At 46.8% G+C, this 26,188-nt stretch overlaps 1 protein-coding gene across 1 annotated transcript; it reads left to right on the top strand.

Moving 5' to 3' along the window:
• Window positions 1-24,242, top strand: SQSTM1 (sequestosome 1). Its single transcript, XM_086931339.1, has 8 exons — window positions 1-530; window positions 2,971-3,063; window positions 3,163-3,380; window positions 8,214-8,424; window positions 20,490-20,579; window positions 20,856-21,160; window positions 22,406-22,622; window positions 22,906-24,242. Exons 1-8 carry the CDS (start codon window positions 350-352, stop codon window positions 23,073-23,075), a joined length of 1,485 nt encoding a protein of 494 aa, XP_086787465.1. The 5' UTR covers window positions 1-349; the 3' UTR covers window positions 23,076-24,242.
• The last annotated feature ends 1,946 nt before the right edge of the window (window positions 24,243-26,188 follow it).

Raw genomic sequence — 26,188 nt, 5'->3', positions numbered from 1 at the left:
GACGTCAGCACAACACTCCTGATTCTGGGCGAGGCCGGGTGCAGACAGACTGCCTTCAGGCTCGCTGGACGCAGAGAAGGATCTAGAAGGGCTGTCCAGGCCGAGCGGGACTTTCCCGGGACCCACCTCCAGACCTCGGCTTATAAGAAGTGTCCGGGACCGGGGGCAGGCAGAGCTCGCTCACCGCCTGACGCTGAGGTTGTGTACTGGGACTTCATCTGTCTGCTGCGTCACAAACCCGGGTGTTTGGATTCGAAAGTTCTGAGAGTTCAGCGTCCTGTCTTCTTCTAAACGCTACACTCCTCCAGCCCCGAAGATTCCGCACAGTCCGAGCGTCCGCTGCCCCGCCATGGCGCTGAGGGTGACGGTGAAGGCCTATCTCCTGGGCAAGGAAGAGGTGCACAGGGAGACGCGCCGCTTCCAGCTCCAGGATCCGGAGGGCATTGCCATCAGCTACCAGGACCTGCACAAGAAGGTGGCGGAGGTCTTCCAAGGCCTGCGGGGGACCACCTTCCAGATGTATTACAAAGGTAAGGGGTCTCACTTTCAGTTATTATATACATACCACATGGTACACTGGGTGGGCTCTTTAGCCGTTCTGCCGTGTGCTTTGTTTTGGCTGGGGTCTGCACTAGTGCCACTAAGGAATTCTCGATTTTGATGATTCACTCATAGCGATTTTGGGACCATGTAATGTTAAAAGGGCTTAGCTCTCCAGAGGCTTCGTGTCATGTAACATTTGCATCTAGTCCTTGTGGCGAACAGCACCATTGTGACGTTACGTGTAGGTTCTTCTTTATAGTTGCTGGTTTGTAGGCACAGTTGCCTAAACAGCCATTACTGTCTGGTGGCTGCACTTCACCCAGGGCAACGGTCTGCTTCGCGACTAAAATGTTAAAAGGAGGTAAGGGTGTCAGTGCTAATTAAACTGAACATCACACATCTACCCCGGCTCGTTTTCTGCCAGAACGCCAGTAAAACATGAGTTGAAAAACCCTTTCCTATGTTAATTTCGTAGGTACCAACGATACATTACACGAAGAACCCTGATACGTCAGACTTGTTAGCGATCTGGTACAAAGTGTAGTTTGTAAAGTGCACACTTTTATTATGTCTACTCTCGTGGAAAGTGCTCTGTCTGATGTTGAAAACTGCATGGTCCACACATCCAATAAGTAAAAAAAGGTTCTTAAATAACTCCACCTGTAAGCGTAGAATCCCCTAGGCACTGATAATGTGAGGGGAATGGTGGGCTGAGGCAGGAGCTGGCGACCAGCAGGTGTGATTTCATATAGATAAGCTTGACAGCTGCTCCCTTGGCAGACATGTGACTGCGAAGTCATCCTGTGCACCCTGTTCTTCAAGCAAAAAGGTATTAGAAACAACCCAGCTACATCAGTAACCATTAGTCACTAACATGTGATTAAATAAAAACAAAAATCCTTCATATTCCGTGCCATACACCCGTTCCCCAGGGTGTCCGCACCATAAGGGAGCACTACAAGCTCTAGGCAAGGGGGTGGGTGTGTGAGATGGAATTCTGGAAGGATGATAAAATTGCTGTTTGCTTTTGGGCGTTTTATGTATGTGGAGGCAGAGGGTGGCATTTTGACAGGCGTTCTTAGCAGGGAACTTGTGATGTGCTTTTGCCCCGAGAAGAAATGGTAAGCCTTAGTATGTGGGTGAAAGTACATTTCACATTACAGTGGAGACTGGCGAACGAGTCCAATGTTTGAAACCCCAGTATAGCTGCTGCCTCCAAAGACCAAGGTTTCACCCTCCTTACTTTCGTTAAGTGCCTTTCAGTCTTGAGTTGTACCGCATTAACTTGTTCCCTAAATCATCCTTTCGGTCAAACTGAAGGACTACCTGTGCCGATCGATATCTGTTGTGTACATATTGTACGCACATGTTTTGACCTATTGAGCGGTTTGCTTCCCATGATGCCTCAGCTGGTCTTTGTCCTAACATCCAAGCCATCGTTTCTGCTGGCAGAAGTACAGAGCTCACGAACATTGTGTTCCTGCTCAGTACACAAGCTGATTGTTTTACAAATGTTGGCCAGGTTTTGTGGTAATAAAATTGTTCCACACCCAACCGCAGAATAAAATATCGGTCATCCCTCATCGTCTACAAATCCACCTCCTACTCCAAAGGGATCACCCGTTGTACCAACGTTTGTTCTTGAAAGGGGTGTCCAATGTTAGTTATGTTTGTTATTTAACCATAAAAAGCCTCCTTGAACCAGTTCTGTTCAGTTTTCAAACACTGAGATAAGTAGGTCAGGTCAGGTCATGAAGGGCACTTCAGTGAACGATTTTAAGGAAGAACATAATCAGTCTGGAGCATGGCAATAATGCATTAATTGTTTAATCATTTAGGGGAGCCAAACGTTTATTTTGCTTATAATGTGCACACTAAAAACGTAATTGTTGCTAGGAACGAAATGCATGGAGATGGGCTATAGAGCGAGACATGACTGGTACAAGGACAGAAGTGGCATAAATATAATTGGTGGTTAAAAAGGAGGACTCTTAGTTGCAAGAGGAAGAAGTACATGAGATAAAATACTCAAGACATGGTGTCTCTTCATTAGGCAGTCTTTGTTACAATGACTAAGTCCATTAGGAATTTGCTAGATCATGGAGTATCAGTTAGTGTATAATTAAACATGGACTAGAAGCAGGAGTGTGGGGGATCGAAAGGCTATTTATTAAGAAATGGTAGTCAGGAAAGACTGCAGACAAGGGTCGGATCCTTAGGATAAAATATGCTTGAGTCCCTAAGTGGGCCCTAGGTGGGGTGGATTTTTCCTTGGCTGGCTATGTGGTGTGTGGATTGGCACAAAGTATGGATATGCGGGGAGGTGAGGCGCTGTCTGTATCATTAAGTTTTGATAATTTGTATGTGGTACTGTAAATCTTCAAGGTCCTCCCATTGATTTATTGTACTCTTCCCCTACTTCTGCAGATGGAGATGGTGACCTGATTGCTTTCTCGAGCGATGAGGAGCTCCAGATGGCAGAGTACTACACAAAGGATGTTTTCTGTGTGTATATCAAAGGTGAGTCATGGATGGAATCTACATGTGAAAGGTGGGTGTGTCTACGACTACCGGGTCTTTAATCAACTAACCCTGTTTTTTTCTTCTTTGTTGCTGCAGAGAGGAAGGAAGGGCGCAAGCGTGAATTCCATGGGCAATGTAACCAGGAACGAACACCAAACATGGTGCACCCTAATGTGATCTGCGATGGCTGCGATGGTCCTGTGGTGGGCAACCGCTTTAAGTGCACAATATGCCCAGACTATGACTTGTGCAGCACCTGCCAAGCCAAGGGCCTGCACAAGGAGCACCACATGGTCATGTTTCCTTCAATGCCGGTGAGTAGACAGATGCTGAAAATAGTTTGGAAAATGGTAGCATTGACAGCTCATGCAACGAAAGGGCTGTAGGGCTAAGGGCTATAAAATGAGATTGTTAAAATTATGCCACTCAGCCGTAACAGGTGAATGTGGGGGGTCCGGGAAAACTGGGTCACTGCCCGCTTACAGAAAAGGCTTGAGGAGCTATTGGGAATCCAGTATCTCTCAAAATGATGAAACTGCGGACCACCACGGGGAAGTTGGAAGGTAAGCTTGTTGCAGGATGTGCTGTGGGGTGTTCGAGGGTTTGCGAAAACTCCAGTACTAAGTAATAGCATGAAAGATGGAAAGGGCAAATAGGGTCTGTGAATAGGAGTCTCTGAAATTGCTGGTAGCAAGGGATGGCATGACTAATATGCTAATACCAGCACTGACTTGAATATGCTCTGAACTACAAGCAGAGGTAGATCTATGGGACATAACTACAATATATATAATATATAATTGTCACTTTTTACACGCCAGTACCTTGCGATTCACTGACTCTATTCTGAAAGTGTTGCAGAAGAATTGTATTCAGGTCCCTTTAGTAAAAATATATGGTTGGGAGATGCTTCAGTTCCCAGCCATTGAGATTTGAGCATACAGTGGACGTGCTGTGCACCTGTTCTCAGCCATGGAAGCAGGTCCTTGGTACTTCCCATGCAGGTTGTTTCCTGCTGAGGACTCGGTTTGGCTGGTTTCTTGCTAGGAAGTACTCTTGGGCTTTTCAAGGGGATAAATAGCCTGTACAAACCTGAGCAGTGACTCGCAATTTGCCGTTTCCCCAGAGATTACATGGTGGTTTCACACCCATATTGCTCCTCAGCTCGTAATATTAAAATTAGCTAGTTACCTCAAACTTGATTAAGAGGCAGTTTTAATTCAAGGCAGATTCCCCGTAGATCCGTCACAGGGACGGAGTAAATTACTTAATCTCCATGGTGGAGAGGTCGCCCACCTAACTTATAAATGACTGCCAAGCAGCCGGTCATTTATAAAAGCATCTGCAGGAACCGCATGATAGTGGTTCCTGGCAATGCAAATTAATCTGTGCTATGGGGCTGAGGCAGCAGAATGCAGAAGAGGGGAATTCTTTTTGGGAAAAAAAATATATAATACTTCCTTGCCATGGTAGTATTCTCCCATGGCGGGGGAGCATTATAACGATTTTACTGATCCTTACTGCCAGAGACTTACTGGAAGTTTGGCCTCTGCATAGCCACAGTAGTCTCTGCCGTGGGAAAACTGAAAGTCTGCAAAAATTTAAATAGGGCAGGCGGACCTTCATATTAGCGGTTTGTATTCTCCGTTGCCACAGAGTATACATACCGCCAGTATATATTTGGGCACTAAGAGCTACATTCTTTCTCAATTGACATGACCGAGTCCTTCCCACTGCCTGGGGTGCAGGTTATGGCTTACCTATCTTCACAAATTCTACTGTGTATCCTTTACATTGTTGTGCTGGTAGTTTTCTTTATTCAATTTACAGTTTGCACACTCTTTATATCGTAACTTAGAAGGTCTTACAACTGTAGATAATCTTTTTTGTATTTTTGGATTGGTCTATTACTGCTTTAAGACGCATATTTTTGCTTACTCGTTTTCGACTATAGATTTTGGTATGGGGCTGCCCGGCCATCTCCGTATTTGCTGCCCTAGCAATGTTGCAATATTTTTTATATAACTAGCTTTTCATAGGATGCAACCTCCTATATGTACATTAAATGAGTGACTCAACTTTTGTAGGACAATTGCCCAGATTCCTGGTACTCATGTTATCTCCTGTGTTTTGTATTGCCTTTTGCTCATCTGCTTTCAGTGAAGTTCTGTGGATATGGAATGTGTTTTCTTGTAGGTTTATAATACCCCCCATGGCTTGTAAGTCCATCATCTGATCTTATGTATCAATAAGACCGCCTCTCCCTCCTGTTTGTTTGGCAGCCCTCCATATGTTTATAGGTCGCTATCCTGCTGATGCAGTGAGTTCTTCCTGAACCCACCTCCCGCCCCCACCGCCACTTAGGTCCATACCTTGCCCCTTAGGACTTTCCCTCTCTTTTAATAAAATGGTCTTTTGTTTTAGCTTTCTCCCTCCCCCCCACGTTTCCTTCTACTTTTAGTACGCCTCTCGCCATGTGACATATGCCACTAAACCAGATACTAGTTCATGATGTCCCATTCGTTTAGGCATCCGCTCTCCAGCTTGCACAAAACACCATCATTCCTCTCTAAAATGCCTGGCTTAAAAGTTATCTCTCTCAATGTTAAGGGCCACCCAGTGGCAGTGAAGCATAGTACAAACTTGGATTACTGCAGTTTTTTTAAAGGAGATATAGTCTTTCAAGAAACTAAGGTTGGCCACGAACATGCCTCAACCCCTACTTACTGGTTCAATCTCTGATCTGGCCTGCTTCCCCCCGATCTCGAAAAAGAATGCTGTGATAACACACTTTTTTCAAAATGCTCTGTCTAGTTTTGATTGAGATGCAGGAGGAGAATGATAGCAGATGGCCCATTGTCAGTCTGTTGCAAAATGATTGTGAACTTTATGGTAATAATGTTGACGCCCCTAATGATGATAACCCCCAATTCCGGTGTGCCCTTAACTCAAAGCTTGCCTTCCTATTACATTGAGTCCGAAGCATTTCTTTTCACACGTGGTCATTTACCTCAGAAGCACACATAAAAATGTTATTCTCCATTCCAAGACAGCTGCACTTTCCCAATCGATGGATTTGGCGCACTCTCAATAGATTTGTGTCCTCCACCTAACAGCCTCTCGTTCAACACTTTATCAACACTATTGACTACATGTAAGCCGTCTTACTCCTTCTCAGCATAGCACAAAATTCCTCATGGTGTACATCCCCGTCCATTACACCCCTTCTCGCTTCACTCTTCCCCATCTTCTTTCCTCTTTCCTATTGCTTCGCTGGTTTCACATAGTTGGCTCTATGGATTCCCCTTGTTGACTTCATTCGACAGGTCTTTCCCTCCTGTTTCCATTCCATAGTATGTTTTACTAATTTTAACGACTAGATTTATGTACAATTGCCCATTATTGCGCACAATGTTATTGTAGGTACCTAGCATATTATCAGGAGTTGACATTTCTACAATATGTTTCTCGATATGTGCTTCTTGACGGCTTTTGACCAGTCTCCCCCGTTATATGTTTGAATGTCTGCTATTGATATCAATCATTGTCCCTGTCACGATTGTAACGTATTGGGCCGTAGATGGGTGGATTGTGTTCATACTTTCACTGTTTTATTTCCCCCAAATATAATAAAATATTTGGGAGGGGAAACAAGTGGCTCGTGCCAGCCAGCACCGTGTGGGAAATTAAATATATAATCAGCCCAGTTATTCCAATATTCTTACATTTATTATAAGTTAAATGTTGTATACTTGTAAAGCGCACAGCTGCCCCAGCAAAGGGGCGTCCTGGCGCTGTATACCGCTGGGGAACCCATCCTGGCTTTCCCCGTGAGATGGTCCCTCCTGGGCATCTCCAAGGTGAAGACAAGCATTCCCGGCGCTGATGGGCCGTTAGTAGAGATTAAGCAAGCTATTGCCCAGAGTTGCTGAGTGGGATCCATGGTTGGAGTAGGCACCGAGGCGAGAATTATCGAGTCTGCTGACCATGGCTCAAGACCCTGCCGTGTCAGGAATCGAACCCTGGTCCCGGGCCGACCTCTGCTTCCAGGTCTGCCGCCTCTAACCAGTGAGCCACACCACTCCACACTTTTACATTCTTTCTGGGGAACGTGTACATCTATTCTACACAAGGCAGATTAGGAAGAGCATGATCGCCCAATCCTCTTGAGAATGCTTGCACAGAACTGAGCCAAAGGCAACCTGTATCCCAAAACTCGAATGTAAATGAAACGGAGATTCAATTGTTATACATCTGCAGGCGCTTTATTTTGGAACACTGGTTGTTGCTCAGAAATGATCGACGCTCAGCTTCTAGTTTTAGCTGGTGCTGTGCAGTATCATTGATGCTCCACTTTCTTAAAGTGGTCAGACATCTGTCTGGCACCTCACAAGTAAAATGATTCTAGTTGTTTTCTTTCTTGGCTTGGTTATGCTTGTAGTGCATAGGATGTGTATTAAAACATTGCTTTTTGGTGAGTGTGCATAAACCATTGGAGTAAACACTGCACCAAGTCAAAATGGGTCTTGCACCAAGTCAAAATGGGTCTTTTCTCCTTTGAGTATTCACTATGTCTGCAGATACATTAATTGCCACCCGCTGCTCACGTAATTCATCATCCTGGGTCTCTGGGAGGTCACTTTCGTTCAGGTTTCTCCTTCCCCCAAACACTACTTTGAAGAGAATCCAGTAAGAGCTGTTTTCTCCAGTGGATTAAGATTCTTAAAGCAACCCTGAGAACTGTAATTATTTTTTGCACCAGGTTTCGTATCTCCAGTATGCTAAGCTATTGAGTACAGTGTTACAGAGAGAGAACATGAAGTAGAGAGTGAAGACGGACCTGCGGAGAGCCACACACAGGCATTGCCAGCTTTACTGAAAGCAGGAAAATAAAAAGATCTACATAAATATTGTTTATAAGAAAGATAATCGTACAGAGGGGCACCAGTGTAGTCTCCTCACTGTTACAGCTTCTCACAAAGACCACACTAGCTCCAAATGGCACCCACAGGCTCTCATGAGCAATAGTGATTATCACAACGGACTCCTGGCTTGGGTCGCTAGGTTTATCTGTGAGTGTTTCAACTTCTGCCTGTCAGAATGTTTATGATCTTTTGTTAAACTTTGACCTCTGTCTTCCTTTTTAGGGGTTTCCACCCTGTTTTGGTAATGGCTTCATGCGAAGGATGAGGGGTGGCTTTTCACCAATGGGATTCCACAGGTTCCCGCATATGCCCTGGATGTTCAATGGCCCTTTCAACCCTGCTCAGTGCCCTGGGCAAGCACCAGCAGGAGCCTCTGCATGCCCCGGTCAGGCACAGCCAGAATCCGGCCCACGGAATACACCCACCGAGTCAGGTAAGAAACTATTCAAGCTGTAACCTACAAGCGTTTCGTGGCACGTACCTTCGGGAGGGATTGGGAGATAGACAGGAGGGGGTGGAGGCAGCCTCGGATTGGTTACGCGGGCATTCGGGCAATGCCCGAGGGGCCGGTGTGTGAGTTCCTGCTGTGGGCTGCTTTTTTGAGCAGTCTGGGGCCGATTTGGGCGGTATCTCTATTTCGCAATACAGCCAGCGGCCCAGTGGGTGGCTGAGTGGCCTTTCTGCAGGCAGATGGGCGCTCATTACCACCCTCCCACGCCACCAACACAGCCGATCCCCCACCCCCGGTTTAGCAACAGGCAGAGGAGAGGTATCACTCCCTTTGTCTCGCTGGCCGGCCCATTAATGTGTGCACATACTGAGCGGGGCAGGGGGCCTCAGTAGAAGTGGCCTCGCTTGTTTTCAGGTGTGTTTCACTAGTGTAAAATAATGTGTGCATTTTTTAAGCCCCCCCCTTGTTTTTATTCAATTACGCTGAAGCGGTGATTTGAGGAAAGGCATTATGCAAATGGGGGCCGATTTTTTTTGTGTGCCCGGGCCGATTTTCAGTCCCAATCCGACCCTGGGTGGAGGGCTGTTAGATTGATGAACCACACATCAAATAGGTGGAAAGTGGATTTAATGTATACAGCAGAGCAGGTACACAGCCAGACAGGTTAGCAGTCAGGAGTAACTGACTACCTTAGAATACAGTACATAGGAACGCTCTGAGCAGAATGTAGAATGAAGATAGTTAAAGCAACATGACATAATTACACAACATAACACATCCCCCTTTGAACAATAAAGAAAATAAAGTATAACTTGTGCCCAACACCACCCCCCATGAAAACAGAACGAAAAAAAAAAACATTACAAGGGAAAATTCTCAGAAATGTAATCAGCTAACCACACGGGAGGCTTTTTCTCACGCCTGGGGTTTCTGAAAGCATGAACCTCAACCTCACATGCAGAACTTGAAGAAGTAGAAGCACCCAAATCAGGTGAAACCTGGCCAGAAATGTCTGAGACAGGACAGCTGGAAGTGTTGGACGTCTGGAATGCATTGGAAGCTTTAGGACAAAACAAGTCCTCTAGGTCAAACAAATCAGAAGACTCTTGAGAGGAAGCTAGACAAGGAGGGACCACCTGAGGAGGAGGACATTTAGCAATCCTTTTGAGGTTCCAAACACGTCCATCAGAAAGGCGAACAGCATTGTTTAAGACTTCAACAATTTGCAAAGGTTCATAAAAACTACTTTCCTCCTTGGAAGGCTTACCAGGTTTCTTGACCCTTACCCATTGACCAACAACCAAGCTAACATCTTTCACCTTGTGCTTTGAGTCATACAACATCTTGCTTTTAAGATGTGAAGCTTGGCTTCTTTCCTTAACGACATCTTCAGACCAATTGACCACACTGGACTTAAACAACCATCCAGGAGTAAACTTAGTACGCGGATTCCTGCCACGCATAAGTACAAAAGGAGGAAAACCAGTAGCCTCGCAAATAGAGGTTCTGTAGGACCAAACCATTTTTAAAACTTGAGTTTCCCAGTCCTTACTCCTACCAGACATTTGAATTGTACTTTTGATGACGCGGTTAAACCGCTCAACCATGCCATTACTGTTTGGATTATAGAGAGCAGTGGTCTTGTGCTTGATACCTAGTGTATCAAAGTACTCTTTAGCTTTATTAGAGGTAAATTGGACACCATTATCACTGAGTAAAACTGAAGGGATACCCTCCAACGTGAAAGAAGTATCCAAAAACTTTAAGACAGAAGTAGTATCAGCTTTGCTCACAACCTTTACACAAGGCCACCTGGAAAATAAGTCCATCAAGACCAAAATGTATTTTTGCTCACTGCCAACAGGACCCATGATATCAATGGCTAAATGTTCCCAAGGAGAACTAGGAGCAGTCATGTTGCCCATAGGAGGCTTACAGACAACTAGAGATTTGTCAGCAGTTTGACATAACTTACAGTTCCTTACAAATTGATCGATTTCAGCATCCATGCCTGGCCACCAAAAAGAGGCTTTAACTGTACGTTTAGAACGGACTATGCCAAAATGCCCCTCATGGCATAAAGCCATGATGGAGGGCCGCAAAGTCTTGGGAGGTATGACTCTTTCTCCAAACCAGATGTTGCCATCTTGAACACTTAAATCTAATCTAACATCCCAAAAAGACTTCAAAGGATGCTTACAGTCAACTTTCCTAGGCCAGGACCCAGCTAGATGGGATTTTACTAAAGATAGTTCTTCATCTTTCGCATATTCATCAACCCACCTATGCTTCGAAATGCCTGCACCATCCATGTCTTGTACATAGGCTACCTGAAAGGAGTTCCACAATTCATCCTCACATTCATCTAGTTGCTTAGGCATTCTGGAAAGAAAATCGGCTATACAATTCTCTTTACCAGGTACGAATTCCACATTGTAACAAAAATCTTGCAGTTTAATAGCAAGTCTGGCAACTCTCGCTGAAGTGTTAACAGTACCTTCAGTGGTCAGGACTCTGAGTAGTGGCTTGTGATCACAGCGCAAAGTAAACTTAGTACCCCATACAAAAGCTCTAAAGTGATTAACAGCCCATACACATGCCAAAGTTTCTTTTTCAATGGTTGAGTATTTTTCTTCTGTGGGCGAAAGTGACCTGGAAGCATAAGCAACAATTTGTTCCTTACCACTCACACCAACTTGGGACAAAACGGAACCCAAACCTTTAATGCTGGCATCGGTGGTGATAATAGAATGAGCATCAGGATTAAAACTCTTTAAGGAAGCAATATTGGCAATGCAGCTTTTGATGTCATCAAAATCTTGTTCACATTCAACTGACCAAGCAAACTTTGTCTTGTCTGCTCCACTTGTCGTCTCGACCATAAGGGAGGTCGGAATTACTTTGAAAGCGGTTCCCAGGCTAAGAAAATCATCCCGATCGTCGCCAATTGTTAGATTGATGAACCACACATCAAATAGGTGGAAAGTGGATTTAATGTATACAGCAGAGCAGGTACACAGCCAGACAGGTTAGCAGTCAGGAGTAACTGACTACCTTAGAATACAGTACATAGGAACGCTCTGAGCAGATTGTAGAATGAAGATAGTTAAAGCAACATGACATAATTACACAACATAACAAGGGCATTCTGGGGTGTGACACCCACCCTCCCCCCAAATATATGCATTCTTGGCTTGGTAGTTGGGTGTGGGGCGGGGCCCTGAGTCGGGTCTACTTAATTTGTAGGTTTTTCTCGTTCTGAGCCAGGAATGAAAGACCAAACAGTGATCTTTGATGTAAATGAGAGAGAGATAGACAGTGATATTCTTATGGTGGCTGAATTTCAAAATGTGAACACATTGTGAACAAAATGGAATCAATGCCATCTTCCCCTTTTATCTATATTGTGTGATCTTACCCTAACATTTTATTTCAGTTTCCTTTTTTCTAATCACGAGGGCACTTTTAAATAAGTACGTTCAGAATGTTTGATTTAATAAACTATAATATTGCTCTATCTGTAATAAGATTCTAGGCCACGTTTAGGGTTTACATGACTACTTACTTGCTTCTTAGTTTACCAATGGCCCTGGAGTTTAGGGGTGAGCATGACTGTTCCTAAAAACGATCATATTTAATGTCCGACCATGCAGTGATTTTTTTAAGGTGAAACTGTTCTGTACATTAAAGAAATACACTATTTTGAAGAGTGTTTCATATTAATACATTATGTTTTTGCACAATATACATGCCAAATATTTTCAAGCATTGGCTCGTGCACAGAATCTTGGAGCCAACTCTTACCCATGGCTCGGCTCAGAGGCGCAACTAGAGCCAAATTTCGGGGGGGGGGGGCGGTCTAAGAAAAAATTTCGGGGGGGGGGCTGAACCTTTGATCAGTAGGCAGAGTGGAGCTGCAGGGCCTCCAACAAGGTGTGAAACAACAGCAAGACCTAATTAACATTCAAATGGTCTTTTAAAGACCTGTGAAACGTTCGGGTGTGGCTGTGTGTGTGCCCGGAGCTGCCACACACTACGGGGGGGGCGGGGGCGGCTGAAGCCCGGTGAATCCAATGGGTGTTGCGCGCCTGGCTCAGCTTGCCCTACCCTTTCCCTGCACGTCATTCCCAATTTGAGACTCAAGTTTTGTTCATGGGGCTGTCAGTCACTTGATAAAAGGATTTCTAAAAGGAGAGGACTAGAAACGTGGAACACCTGGCCACATGAACCATTTTGACATCTCCACCATCATGGTTTCTTGTAGCGGGATAAAAAATAGTGTGTGCAGCAAAACGACATTTAAAAAAAAGTGATGCCAGGGCAGGGACACCTGGCTCTTGAGTTATAAGTGACCATAGTCCTGAGTTGCCATGGAGAACTACCAGGCACAAGTGGGATGGGGCGTAGCTTCATTAGGGATATTTGGGGTGTAACCCCTCCCAAATGCCTTTTTGGTTTGTTAGATGACCTGGGGGCCCTGAGACGGGTCTGCGATGTTTGTGTTGATGCTGTTTTTCCAGTAGTAATATTTTTGGACCAGAGTCTTGAAAAAATGATTATATATATATATCACAAAAAGGCATCCCCCTGCGAGGACGCACTTGAAATAAGAGGCGAATTCTGCACCTTGAAGCAGCGTTTCTTATTTATTGAAATCGGACATCACAGCGCTTGTAAAATCAATCCGCCCTACGCGTTTTGGAGCTCCTGCTCCTTGCTCACGGGCATAGCGATGAAAGCAGGCTGGAAACAGTTGGAAAACGAGTCATTGCATTTACTCTCAGTTTTAAATGTCCTCCAGTGGAACACGCCCTCTGGTGGGCTAATTAGTGGAATTAGCATTCTGGAACTCGTAGTTTTTCCAATGTAATAAACATGATTCCGGGTTGCTTTTGTTCCTCTTATGACCTACAATGCGCTAAATCAGACAGTCTGTGCGCCGCAGCCCACATTCTTTGAGTGGGAGACTGGGCTGGGAGTGCAATCCTCTCGGCCGGGACTGGCCGAATTAAATCTCACAAAAAGGCATCCCCCTGCGAGGACGCACTTGAAATAAGAGGCGAACTCTGCACCTTGAAGCAGCGTTTCTTATTTATTGAAACCGGACATCACAGCGCTTGTGAAATAAATCAGCCCTACGCGTTTCGCAGCTCTCGCTCCTTGCTCACGGGCATAGCGTTGACAGCAGGCTGGAAACAGTTGGAAAACGAGTCATTGCATTTACTCTCAGTAAAGCAGGCAAACTACGAGTCCCAGAATGCGGTAAAATGAATAGTCCCATCAGAGGGCGTAATCTTACCTGAGATTCCTTAAATGAAGTGACTCATTTCCTGCTTTCTCTCAGCCTACTGACACTGCAAAGAGCCTATGACCAAGGCGCAGGAGCGCTGAAACGGGTAGGGCTGATTACTTCAACAAGCATGAGAATGTCCGGTTATAAAGAAATAAAGGATGCTGTTTAAACTACAGGATTCACCTGCTTGTCAAGTGCGTTCTTGCCTGGGGGACACCTTATTTATTTTTATTTTATTTATTTATAAAGTTTTATATAGCGCGAACTTGATCCCGAAGGATATCGGAGCGCTTTACAATTTGAGGCAAAGGTAACAAATCAGAACATTAGTCTTACATTGGGAATCTAATGGGCATTGAATCGACTAGAACAGACATAATAGAACAAACATAACAGCTCAATGCAGATTCTCCTTGTCGCAAGGTGCAGGAGCCCTCTCTGTGACATGGGAGAAACCAAGTGAATTGGAAATGTCTTATTACTTACCGGTAATCTTCATTACCCCGATTAGGGTCCTCCCCGTCCCAGTCCTAACAACGTGAGGCAGTCCTGCCTCCACCCAGCCAATCACAACGCCAGTATTCAAAAGTTACATAAGCCCCTCCCACCTACCGCCATGCCTGTTATCAACAAGACTCCGACACAAACACAGCGGGAGGGCGGGAGGCTACAGGACTGGGACGGGGAGGACCCTAATCGGGGTAATGAAGATTACCGGTAAGTAATAAGACATTACCCCCTCATGGGTCCTCCCCGTCCCAGTCCTAACAACATGAGGAACTCACAAGCAGAGAACCAACAAAAAACGCAGGACACCAGGGATCCATGCAGAGTACAAATCAGTAAAGATCAACGAACAGCAACGTCCAAGACGCCAACAGAAAAACAGCCAGCAGAGGCATGTAAAACAACAAGCCAAGAAGGTAGCACAAATACGAGACGGGACAGCGGGTGGCCACCCAACAAATTCCCGGATAGAAAACTCCTGCCGCCCCAGCCCAGGAAGCAGGCACAGAACGTGTCTAACGACCCAGCACCAGAGACGGAGGAGGCAGACCCAAAGGACCGCAAAGGCAGGCAGACCGCCAAACGCACCCACTGACCAACCCCAGAACCGGAAAACCATATCCCCCAAGTCACACCTCCACAGGAGACAAACAGGGCAGGAGAAAATGGAAAAACACCAGGGAACAAAGGTGGGAAAAACCGGAGAGTCCAGCGAACCACCAAGTAAGGGGGAACAAGGGACCCCCCCCCCAGCAGGTAAAACAGGAAAAACACCTCCAGCTGCCAAAGGAAACGGGAAGAACCCCCAGGCAGAAAGACCGGAACAAGCCACAAACCAACCCAATCCGGCAGGAACTCCCAACAGGGAAAAGAAACGAGCAGAGCACCCAAAGCACCCAACCGACGAGCAGAGGTGATGGCCAGCAAAAAAGCCACAGTAGCTGACAACCAGAACAAGACAGCCACCAGCAAGAGCTCAAAAGGGGGCAACAGCAGACCCCCCCAAACAGCAGGCAAAAACCCAAGAAGGCACGAGTACAGGAGAGACCGGCCGACGAAGCCGAAAGCCTAGAAGAAACCGACTCTTCAAAGGGGCAAAAACCACCGAGGAGGCTCCAGGACCCCGACAAGCACGAACTGCCGCCCACTGAGAAGACAAACCGGAAGGGGCAAGGCCCTGTAAAAAAAAAACAGTCCTGAGAAAATCCAACACAGAGGTAGGATCCCCCAGCACAGGAACGGCCCAATGGGAAGAACACAAAGAGAAAAGAACCCCAAAGACGACCACAGCACCCAAGGGCCGAAGGCCGACGAGACAACGGGATGCCACGAGCCACCACAGAGGAACAGCCCAAAGACGCCAACCACAGCCGCACAAGAGCCAGGCCGTCAGAAGCAAGTGACATCAGGGCAAAAACCAGCTGTGGACCAAAAAGCGGAGCCGGAGTCAATGAAGTCCGGCCAAACCCGACCCCCGCCAGCAGCAGCAGGAGCAGAAATCAAAAACAGAGAGGTTAACGATACAGACACCTACACACACCCCCTTACATCCCCAGACTATGCAGGAGGAGAAAAAGGAGGGAAGGCACACAGAAAGCCCGAAGGCCAAGGAAATGTGCAGGGGCCATGCAAATCCACACCAAATTGAACCAAACAAAGAAAATGCGCCGCTGAAGCGAGCACAGAGGGCACAAAACAGAGGACAGGAGGAAACGGCCCAAGCAGCGTCTACAAACGAAAACGCAGTCAGTCCTGAACACAAACTCAAAGCCCACAGAGGAGACATGGCCCAGAGAGAGCTGCGGGAGCCCGAACCACCAGAGGCACAAGACACACCAATGAGCCATAGAGTTGTGGGAACAACACATGGAAGCCAGCAGGAACAGAGACATGCAACTGGTCCCCTCAAGAAGGCCCAAGCAGCAAATAGCCACGGGAAGGCCAGCACGAATCAAAAAACTCGGCCGCCACCAAGGACCCCAACGTGGCGCCCAACCCCAAGGACAGGCGTCCAAGGACAACAAGAGGAGAGAAGGGAGCTGAAAACGCACCCCAAACACCAGGTCGGGAGAGCAAAGCCACCAGGCCAAAGTAGGAACCAGAACAGGGGAGAGAGGAACCAGAGCCATGTAACCTGCACTGAAAAGGATACAAAGAGCCAATCAGAAGAAACACCAAGGACAGGAGGAACAGGCAAACCCAAGGAACCACAGCCGTGGAGGCAGCCACCACCTCCTGGAACCGCAACCAACCCCAAAGGGCAGAAGGGCGACCCAGCAGGACCCACAAAAGAGCCAACAGGGAAGAGAACCGAGCCGGAGGGTGAAAACAACCCCCTGCAAAGTGATGAACAGGCCCCGAGAAACCGAAGGCCCCGAACAGGAACCAGAAGAAAAATGGCCAGAACCACAACGAACCCCAGTAACCGGAGCAAGGCCACAACGCCACCATCGCCAGAACAGTCACAAGGAGGGTGGAAGCAGAAACCGGACAAAAGCCACATAGGGAAAAGCCAACAGCACCCCCCAGGCGGTCACCCACCCAGGTATGGACCAGGCCTAACCCTGCAGTACAAAGAACAACAGGTGCAAGCAGAGCGGAACCGCCAACCAGCAAAAAACCTGCACAGCAGGAGCCAGCACCGCGGAAAAAACCTGGGGAACAGGAGAGAGGCCGAAAGGCAACACCCGAAACAGAGAAAGGAGCCCATCCACAGCAAACCGCAGGAACCGCGGACCAGCCAGACGGATGGAACGTGAAAAACAGACAACACCCAAATCCAGGGAAGACCCAAAAAAATAAAAAATAAAAAACACCCACCAGGAAGAGGGGAATGACAGACCGCAAGGGGAACAACCGACCAGCGGCACCAAATGGTATAAAGCCCCGGGACACAGAGCCGTGCAAAAAGGAACCAACGGGCGCCAGGACCAAGAACAAAGAGGAAGAGGAACCTTGGCCCGCTCCGCCACCGGAACCAGCACAACAGCGCCCAGAGACAAAAAGAGACCGACGCCCAAAGAAGAAGGTAAATGCAACACGGGCCAAAGGACAACGGAGCAACCGTAAAAACAGCCCAAAAAGGGGGACAGCCCGGAATGGAATCCGGAAACCAAGAGCGAAGACCGACAGGACCCACCAGTCGGAAAGCAGACCGGACCAACAAGCCAGGAACAACGGATCCGAGCCCCCAAAACCGTAACAAAAACAGCAACGGAGACAGGGAACCCACTGCCAGATGAACACCAGGAGTGGGACACAGACCCAAAGAAAAAGAGACGCAACCGCAACCACCAGGTCACAGAGACCCCCCTCCCAGGGCACAACAATACCCAAAACCCTGGATGACCAACACCCAGGGGCAGCCGTAGGCGCAACAGAGGCCAGGAACCAAACGGAACACAGCCTCCCCCACCCCCGACCACGAAAGGGCCGAAAGGAAGACAGAGCACCACCACACAGACTGTCAGTAGAGGGAGCCAAAAAGCCACAGAAAAACAGACAGTGGACCAAGACGCCAGCACCACGTCAGCCGAGGAGAAGACTCAACCCATCAAGCCAAGACAGGAAGGAAGGCCCGCAAACAGCCAAACTCCACACAACCCATGAGAAGGAACAGTGAAGCACAGGCCGAACAAGAGCCAGCACGCACCCCAAAAGAAGAAGCAACACATGGAAATGCAGGAAAGTGAGAAATAAAGTCCGCCAGGCGAAACCACCATCCCAGAAAACGAGGAAAACCCTGCGTATCTGCCGCAAGCCATGCATCAGACAGGATATCCAACAGGACAACATGGAAGGAAAAGGTCAACCACCACAGAGTAAACAAACTGTGCGGAAAACCCCACAGCATCCAAGGATCTAGGGCCACAACCCAGCATCACCCTAATAAAGACCTATCCTCAGGACAACGCAAAGTAGGCTCTGGCAGCACATACTGGGCAGCCAATACCAACAACTGTGGAAAATCACAGATTGAAACTATATCAACCCAGGTAATTGGACAGCATAGGCAGGAAGATCTCGTGAACACCAGTAGCCCTTCACAGTATTCAGCGCAGCCCCAGAATCTGCAAAAATGTCATCCACCTGCAGAACCTGGAAACTATGCCGCATGGAAACAGCCCAGGCAGGCACAGGTGAAGACGACCCTTCGCACATGGTGAGTGAACCCGAGCAATCGAACCAAACAGGAACTCACCACACAACAAAGGAAGTGCCCAGCAACCTCCAAGCAACACTGCCCCCAATCACCAAATCACACAACGTGAGACCGGTGAAAATTACAATGGGCAGCCCTGTAGTCTCCACCCACAGCCCCAGGTCAAAAGACCACGACCGTGGGGGCCAGACGCTGCACTAGAACCACAGCGCCGGAACGACCCGGGGCCAGGACACCACGAAAACTCCCCGCCCCAGCCCAGCACATGAACGGGGAGAGTCCCTGACCCCAGAACAGGAGCACAGCTGACCGGGGGACCGGAGCAGCCGCGCAGAGAGAAAAACCCACAGGAAACAATGCAGAAGTAAAAAACTGCAAATGAAATACTCCTGTGAAATACACACAGTAAATAACGCAAAAGCATAAAACTGCAAACGAAACACTCATGGCACCGTCCTGAAGAAAGCCAGAAACAGAAACAGGAACCGGGAGCACCAGCGTTCCGACAGCCGTCGGAGCAGAAAAAAAACAGGCATGGCGGTAGGTGGGAGGGGCTTATGTAACTTTTGAATACTGGCGTTGTGATTGGCTGGGTGGAGGCAGGACTGCCTCACGTTGTTAGGACTGGGACGGGGAGGACCCATGAGGGGGTAAAGTGAATTGGAAATGTCTCTGAGGACAAGACTGGAGCCCAGCAGCGTGACCTGCTTGCTTCTGTCCGCTGGGTTCCTGTCCACTCTAGGCTTTTTTTCACGGAGTGGCTGAAACGCGTTGGTGGGAGTGAGCTTAACAATAAAATAAGCTAAAAAAACACTTTGGAGTGCCGCATCCTTTGTTCAAAATTAATGAATTGGACCTGTATCCGGTCTCTATGCAGAGCACCGGCTGCAGAGCACCCCTGGAGCAGAGGGTCACTTTGTAAGATATATATATAGATATATATATAGATATATATAGTTAGTGACCGGTTAGATAAAAAAAGTACTAAATCCACATTCACAGAAGTACTCCTTGAATTGGGGCAAATTTGCTACTTTTTGGATCTCAAAAACATTGGTAGTGAAAGGATTGGAAATCTGCACCGATTTTCAGGTTTCCAGGCATACTACTGCCAATCAAACACCCAAAATGTGATTGGAGGTATGTTTGCAAGAAGTCTAACCAGTGGCAGTTTCTCAGATAGCATTACAACCCATTGTTCTTCGCCCATTGTGCAGCTCTAGACAGAGGCCCTCCTAATGAACATCAGTACTGACCCTGCTCCTCGTGAAAACAGTCCATCCCCCACCTTGGTCATGTCACCCATCCCCTCTGCAGTCCGCTGTCTTTGTGTTGGGATGTTTGAGATTCCCACTTCCCGAATCTCACTGACTAAGCTATGCCCTTTGGCACAGCTGCTGTTGAAAGAAGCCTTTTGTGGCACATGAAATGAAGTATATAATTGTTGACTTACTATAGCAGCCTCCCACTGACGGTTGCCTGTAGTCTGGTTGTAATTAATCCATAGCCACTAAGAGGTGCAGTGATTATACTAGCAGAGTGCTGCCTGCACACTTGATCATTAAGAGTACCTGTGATGTGAATGCCATAAAACCCACTGGAACAGCTTGTGGTACATGCATCCAGTTTTACCTCCAAGAAAAACATATGACTATTAAATTCCATGCAAGCACTGTCTTACGTGACTACTTTCACGTATATTAGGGATCTGCCTGTAGTTTGACTGTTGCAAATGCGACTAGGAGGGCAGCCTGGTATTTGACTGCACCAAATCAAAAACTAACAACTGTTTATAAACTGACTGGACAACCAGAATACCTGTTTGGTGGCAGCAGTTACTGTTAATGGGAGCTGTCTTTGGGATGGTAGCGATGTACGCAGTAGATAGGTAGCCGAGGTGATATGGAGAGAAAATGTAACTGATAACTCACGGATAAAACTCACTTTTCAACTGAATTACAAAACTAACCTTTCAACTGCAGTAGCGATCTAATCCTATTACATCCAAGACATAAAGTAGAGCATGGTACTACTACATTTCCAAAGTATTTGTTGTCCATAACATCATCCCACATTTCCTTTCAGCGACTTCAACTGGTGAACAAGCTCAGGATGCCAATTTTGACTTTTTGAAGAACGTCGGTGAGAGTGTGGCTGCCATGCTGAGTCCCCTGGGTAGGTACTTTAAATAAACCCTGCTCTTTTCCTTTAGGAAAGGATTATTTACTGCTTTGTGGTAGAGAGTAGTAAACTGGTTGCTTCTCACCTAGCCTGGAGGTTTCCCCATGCACACCTCCCAAATCCCACCCTGAACCCCTAACCCCCCCCCCCCCCATCCAATTTAATCATGCTTTAGGTGAAATCTAGAACTGTTTTGGGGGTTCGCATGTATCTTATGCTTCTACAGCCTTGCAATTAAACGTCTCTGTGCTACTTTGACTCTTCAAACAGGTATCGAAGTGGACATTGATGTGGAACATGGAGGAAAGAGGAGCAAGGTTACCCTTTCGCAGCAGCCCGAAGCAGAGGACTCCTCACAAAGCATGAACACGGAGCCCAGTTGGGAAGGCACCAGTGCCCAGTCTGGCTTTCAGAATGCAGGCAGCCAACATGAATCTCAGGACAAGGATTCTCAACCCAACAACTCAGTTGGGGAGCATGGGGGTTTGAATCAGGAAACCACTCTGGACACGGAGGACTCAATTACAGAAAGGATTCAACACATCGCACTGCACTCTCCGAAACCACTTGAGCCGGTACGGTTCTGACCGTTTGCACACTCGCCCTAAATGCAGGCCTTTTAAAATCTATACATGTTGCTTATCTCCCTAAAGATGGGAAATTGCGTTGATGGCTGCTGTTTGACTGCTAGTTGCTGGTGGCGAGATAGAGGTTCTTCAGTCTGGACTCTTAGTGCCCGCAGTTTGCATTTCTGTGTCTCCTGCTGCATATTTGAAATCCCAGTTAATTTGGTTTTAAACTTTTCTCAGCAATCCTCCAGCCTCTCTTGAATTTCGTTCTGGAAACGGGTATTCTTTTCTAGACTTCATTTAAAGATTACTTTTTCACTCTTTTCCACAAATCAGTGGTAATTGGTTGGTGGTGTCCTTAGCAATTTGTTCTTAATGGAGAGACCTCCTGGAAACTTGAAGGATTGCTGAAGTGTTTTTTAAAGCACTCCCGTTTCAGAATTTGTCATGCACTTTGCCCCTATTAGTTCTTTGGTGCTCCCTAGTCTAAATTACATAATTTATCAGATGTGCTCACCCTTAATATTGTTTGAAAATCTCTTCTATTACTGTTTGGTCGGTGCCAAACACTTGCACAGTTATTACTAACCCACCTGAAATGTCGGGTATAGAGAAAGCCCGGGGTGGAGAGGGAGTTTTAAGAGCCCACCGTGATATGTTGTATAAAAGATACATGCCTTGTGATCTGTGTTTAATCGCATCAGTGGTTCTGCCGACATATAGCCGGCTTTGCCTGTTGCCAGAAACCCCTGTAAATCGTGCCATCTAAGGGTTTCCCCAGAGGCCCTTCTGCCACTGGAATATAAAGCCTCAGGCCTGCATCCTGTCTAAAAGCAGGGACACTAAATATAGAATCAAGCTTAATTTTAATCACATCAGCAGTTTTCTCACAATCACAAATGACTCCATTTCACAATATTTTTGCCTGCAGGTGACTGGTTCGCACAGAATAGAATGTCTGCTCGTAACTGTCTTCTGCGGGTATATTGCAAGATGTTTTAGATGAGATGCATGTCCCGCGTTAAATAAGGTCACCTAAGATACCAGCCTATTTTTCACTCAATTTGGCAGAATAAAATGCAATTTCACATACAGCTGCTCTGATTCTCCTTAAATCGGCGAACAACCACAGGTGGCACATAAATAGTGACATTAAAGTTTTAATGCTCAAGATGTTGCGTAGCTTGAATTTAAAGAGGTGTTAGTTATTCTAGGTTCTGTAATTTAACTTAATTTCATTCTTGCCATCAGGAATTAGGCGAAAGTAGCAGCCCAAACGCCAGTGTTGACGACGACTGGACTCATCTGTCATCTAAGGAGGTTGACCCCTCTACGGGAGAGCTGCAGTCCCTACGCCAGGCAGAGTCCGAGGAGGCATGCTCACTTGACCCCACACAGACCTGCAGCCCTCCCAAGGATGCACCCACTGGTCTGCGAGAGGCTGCCATCTACCCACATTTACCACCAGGTATGTCTGGGTGGTAAACACCACACTCCCAACACGTTTGGTAGGGAATGAGTAAGCTTTAGTTTATTCTGGGGGTGGTGGGGTTTACACTCCCCTGCCCTGCACTCCACTGTCCTTTGGTTTCTGCTTTTGGTACAAATAACAAGTCTACTGCCTTTAACCAAACCAGTGGTATACTTATTTTATTGTATGCATTTACGTAACTTGTACCTAACCTAGGTGTAGCGGAATGATTTAACAGAGTGTGTCAGCATTTTAATTAGTCTTTTTCTTTATTTTGCAGAGGCCGAACCTCGCCTGATCGAGTCCCTCTCCCAAATGCTGTCCATGGGGTTCTCGGATGAGGGTGGGTGGCTCACACGCCTCTTGGAAGCCAAGCAGTGTGATATTGGGTCTGCATTGGATGCCATCCAGTATTCTCGGAAGCAGCCGCCCCCGCATCCACGCCAGTAGCAACCTGGCACCAGCCTACACTGCTTGTTGCGTTTCCCCTCTTATGATGTCGCAGGGTTTTATTCACATCGCCATCTAGGGTCCAAGCTTTCGTATTGTTCTGTCTGCCAGCAAGAGTCTGTCTTGTTGCTAAAGCTGCAGCCTCGGATATGCTCATGTCCTCTTCCACCCCTCCCCGGGCGTTCATTGGTTGACTCTTTACTCTGTCCTGGGTTTGACCAACATTTAAAGTAAGCCGACAAGACCAGTGGTCCAGCCTACAACCACTGTCCTGTCCAGTTAAAGATATTCACTCATTTTGGTCACTGTGCAGTAGTTTCCAAACATGCTAGAATTCAGTAAGGCAGCAGTGAATCCTCGGCAGAGCCTATGATTTAGTCCCTGCAGCAAATGACTGACCCAGATCAAACCACCTTCTCCGTAAGTTAAATGTAGGTGCTAAAATATTCCATACAAGAGGCTCCCCCCTTCCCGTTTACCATGGCCTTTGTAGATCAGTCTTTTGTTTTGTTAGGAAGGCAGATATCGAGTGTCTTCACATCAGTGTGCCCAATCCCTGCTTTCGAAGTTTCTCTAATTGGCTTTAGTTTGTGGGCAACTTCCTTGATAGAAGCAAATGCTTCTTAGGTAATGTGTGATGCAGTGACAGCAGTAACACCCATTTCAACAGTATACATGTAGAGCACGAATGGCAGGGGGCTGGTCCGCAGAAAGCCACCAGTAGTTGTAGTAGTCACTGGAGGTAACAGTCCTAACTAACCTTATGAACCGGAATGACTAGGAGAAGAGATTAAGAGCAGGGGAGTTAAGGGAATTCTGTAAACATCATTCTCACGCCTTTGGAAAGTAATCAGCGTAGGGGTAGAGAACACACGGAGGCGGTTGGTTTGGGATAGGTTGGAGAATTCTTTTTGGGATCCAGAGAGTTTTAAACCTTAAAATAGCATTTTCGGATGAGACTGTAGGAGCCTCGGACAACAGTAGGGGAGGGGTGGGTCAAGAGCCCATATCGCACCCTTCAATATCATGCGCTTCACCGACATGAACCTCCTTATAATCTCCATACAAAGGGGCTGCACTGCTGTTTATCGCGTTGTCCATTTCATAAAGGCTATTTCTGTATGTTTTTTCTTTACTCTGTGCAAATAAATATTTCTTATTCTGAAATGCTCTTTCGTGTGATTTATACGGAATGCAGTAAATACCGAATTGGGAGCAAACCACATGGAAAAATCCTCATTACAGTCTCACCAGTACCGAGCCTTGGACGGAGGTGGATTGGCTAATGGAGAAATTAATATATGTTCCTACAGGCTGACGCCTCTCAAAGGTCATTAGGGGCGGGTCAGAGACTAACGAGAAGCACCTGATCATAAGTTTCCTGAGTGTACCACTCGGAAGAGAAGAGGATGCTACATTACTTCTGTTGCCGCTATTCAAGGGATTTGAACTAAGATCACCATGCCTCTACCGCTTTTCTCATTAAAAATAAAAGTAACTTTTGGTGCTAAATATTTCATATGCATTTCTGTAACTTACAAAGCTATTATCTCACTGTTCCATTCTGAAATGATATCGAAATAGTGGAAGCCACATTTAGGGGCACAGAAGTAACTTCCCTTCAGGAACAATAATTTTGGTGAGTTTATAGACGTTGAAAATGACCCCCTCGTGTCTCATACTGGTATGGTGAACTTTTTCTCCAACAGTACCTCCCCAGCGCCACCAGTTGGTATTATGAGTTTAGGTGGGACTCACCCAGCTGGACAGGGCGAGAATGGTGTTTTAAAGGTTTAACCTGTGCCTTGACGTCAGTCCCTGAAACTATTACTGCGCCCATGCGAGATGTGCAGGGAGTAACTAAAAGATCTTTATTGGCGGTGACAATAACACAGAACATATTTGCATAAATCGGCATCTAATTATATGCAACACTGATTCATCAGGAGGTGGTAAGGCAGTGAGGAATCTAGGAAGATTATGTACACACCAGAAATATAATTAGCAAGCGTACACAAGGATGACCATGGAGCTGCCCAGATTTCTGCCACCCATATGCACCTGGTGATATCTGTGGAAGCAGCCATGGCCCTAGTGGAGTGAGCATGAATGCCCTCCAGAAGGTCTTCCTTGGCCTTGGTGTAGCAGGCATTGATCTACAGGATGCATGAACGTGACATGGTGCATTTGGTCACTGCCACTCGTTACTATGCTCTGGCAAAGCTCACAAAGAGCTGTTCATCCATTCTGTCCGATCTAGTGAGGTTGATGTAGTAAGAGACTGCACTTCTTGGATTCAGTCTATAAAACTGCCCCTCCTTGGGATGAAGACACAGAATAGAAAGGTGAGTGTCAAATCCTGTCTGAGGGCAGTGGGCAGTCCAAGACTACTGTACCTCAATTGTGGGAGTTGTTCTTTGCCACTGTTGTCCTGAGGCCCGGCCTACTATGGCTCTTAAATTTGACCAAGTATAACCTCTTCTGCAACTTACTGAGGGTAGCGAGGGCGAGCAGTCACAGGCTTCTCGGGGAGGTATTGCGGGAGAGCTTGAGCTCAAAATCAACATACATCAAGTTAATATCCAGTCCAGTGCTTCCCTTCGCAAGAAAGAACATACTTTAATCACATTAAATGAATATATAAAAGTCCCTGCTTCTGAGCGCTTTCACGTGTAGGTGCTGCACCCATGTTGCCTTTTTCTGTTTTCTCTCAGGCATTTTTCCCGGGTGTAGGGTTCCCCCTTCTCTAAGGTCAATCGGGAGTAGGCTGAATCCGGCTCAGTTGCAATTAAAGCTACTCAGATAAAAAATAAGCTCAGTCTTTTAGCCTTTTTTGGGAACATCTGAGTTCTCACGAGTCACGCATCTGAGGAGACTCTCCCATGCACTCAAAACAGCTGCAGACAACTAGCAGTCTGGGGTTTGTTCAGAAAACTGAGTTGCGGCACCATTTTTGGCCTAGTGTTTTCAGCAGATGCAGCCCAACAGGGCCTTTAGCAAATGGCAGTTGCAGTCCCCATCCGGGCCTTCTGTGGTAAAGTAATTGCAGCCCCAAGAGGACCTTTCAGCTATCACAGTGTGGTGGTTTGTGCCAAGAACAGGAATTAGTGTTG

Source organism: Lissotriton vulgaris, chromosome 7 (assembly GCF_964263255.1).
Source record: "Lissotriton vulgaris chromosome 7, aLisVul1.2, whole genome shotgun sequence".
Lineage (NCBI taxonomy): Eukaryota > Metazoa > Chordata > Amphibia > Caudata > Salamandridae > Lissotriton > Lissotriton vulgaris.
The sequence above is the reverse complement of the archived record's forward strand: the minus strand, read 5'-3'. Positions and strand labels throughout refer to the sequence as shown.

Excerpts from the sequence above, each read along its gene's own strand:
- SQSTM1 (XM_086931339.1), top strand. The coding sequence starts at position 350 with ATGGCGCTGAGGGTGACGGTGAAGGCCTATCTCCTGGGCAAGGAAGAG. Across the intron at positions 8,425-20,489 it reads GAATACACCCACCGAGTCAG|CGACTTCAACTGGTGAACAA; the intron begins GTAAGAAACTAT and ends ATTTCCTTTCAG. Across the intron at positions 22,623-22,905 it reads CTACCCACATTTACCACCAG|AGGCCGAACCTCGCCTGATC; the intron begins GTATGTCTGGGT and ends TTTATTTTGCAG.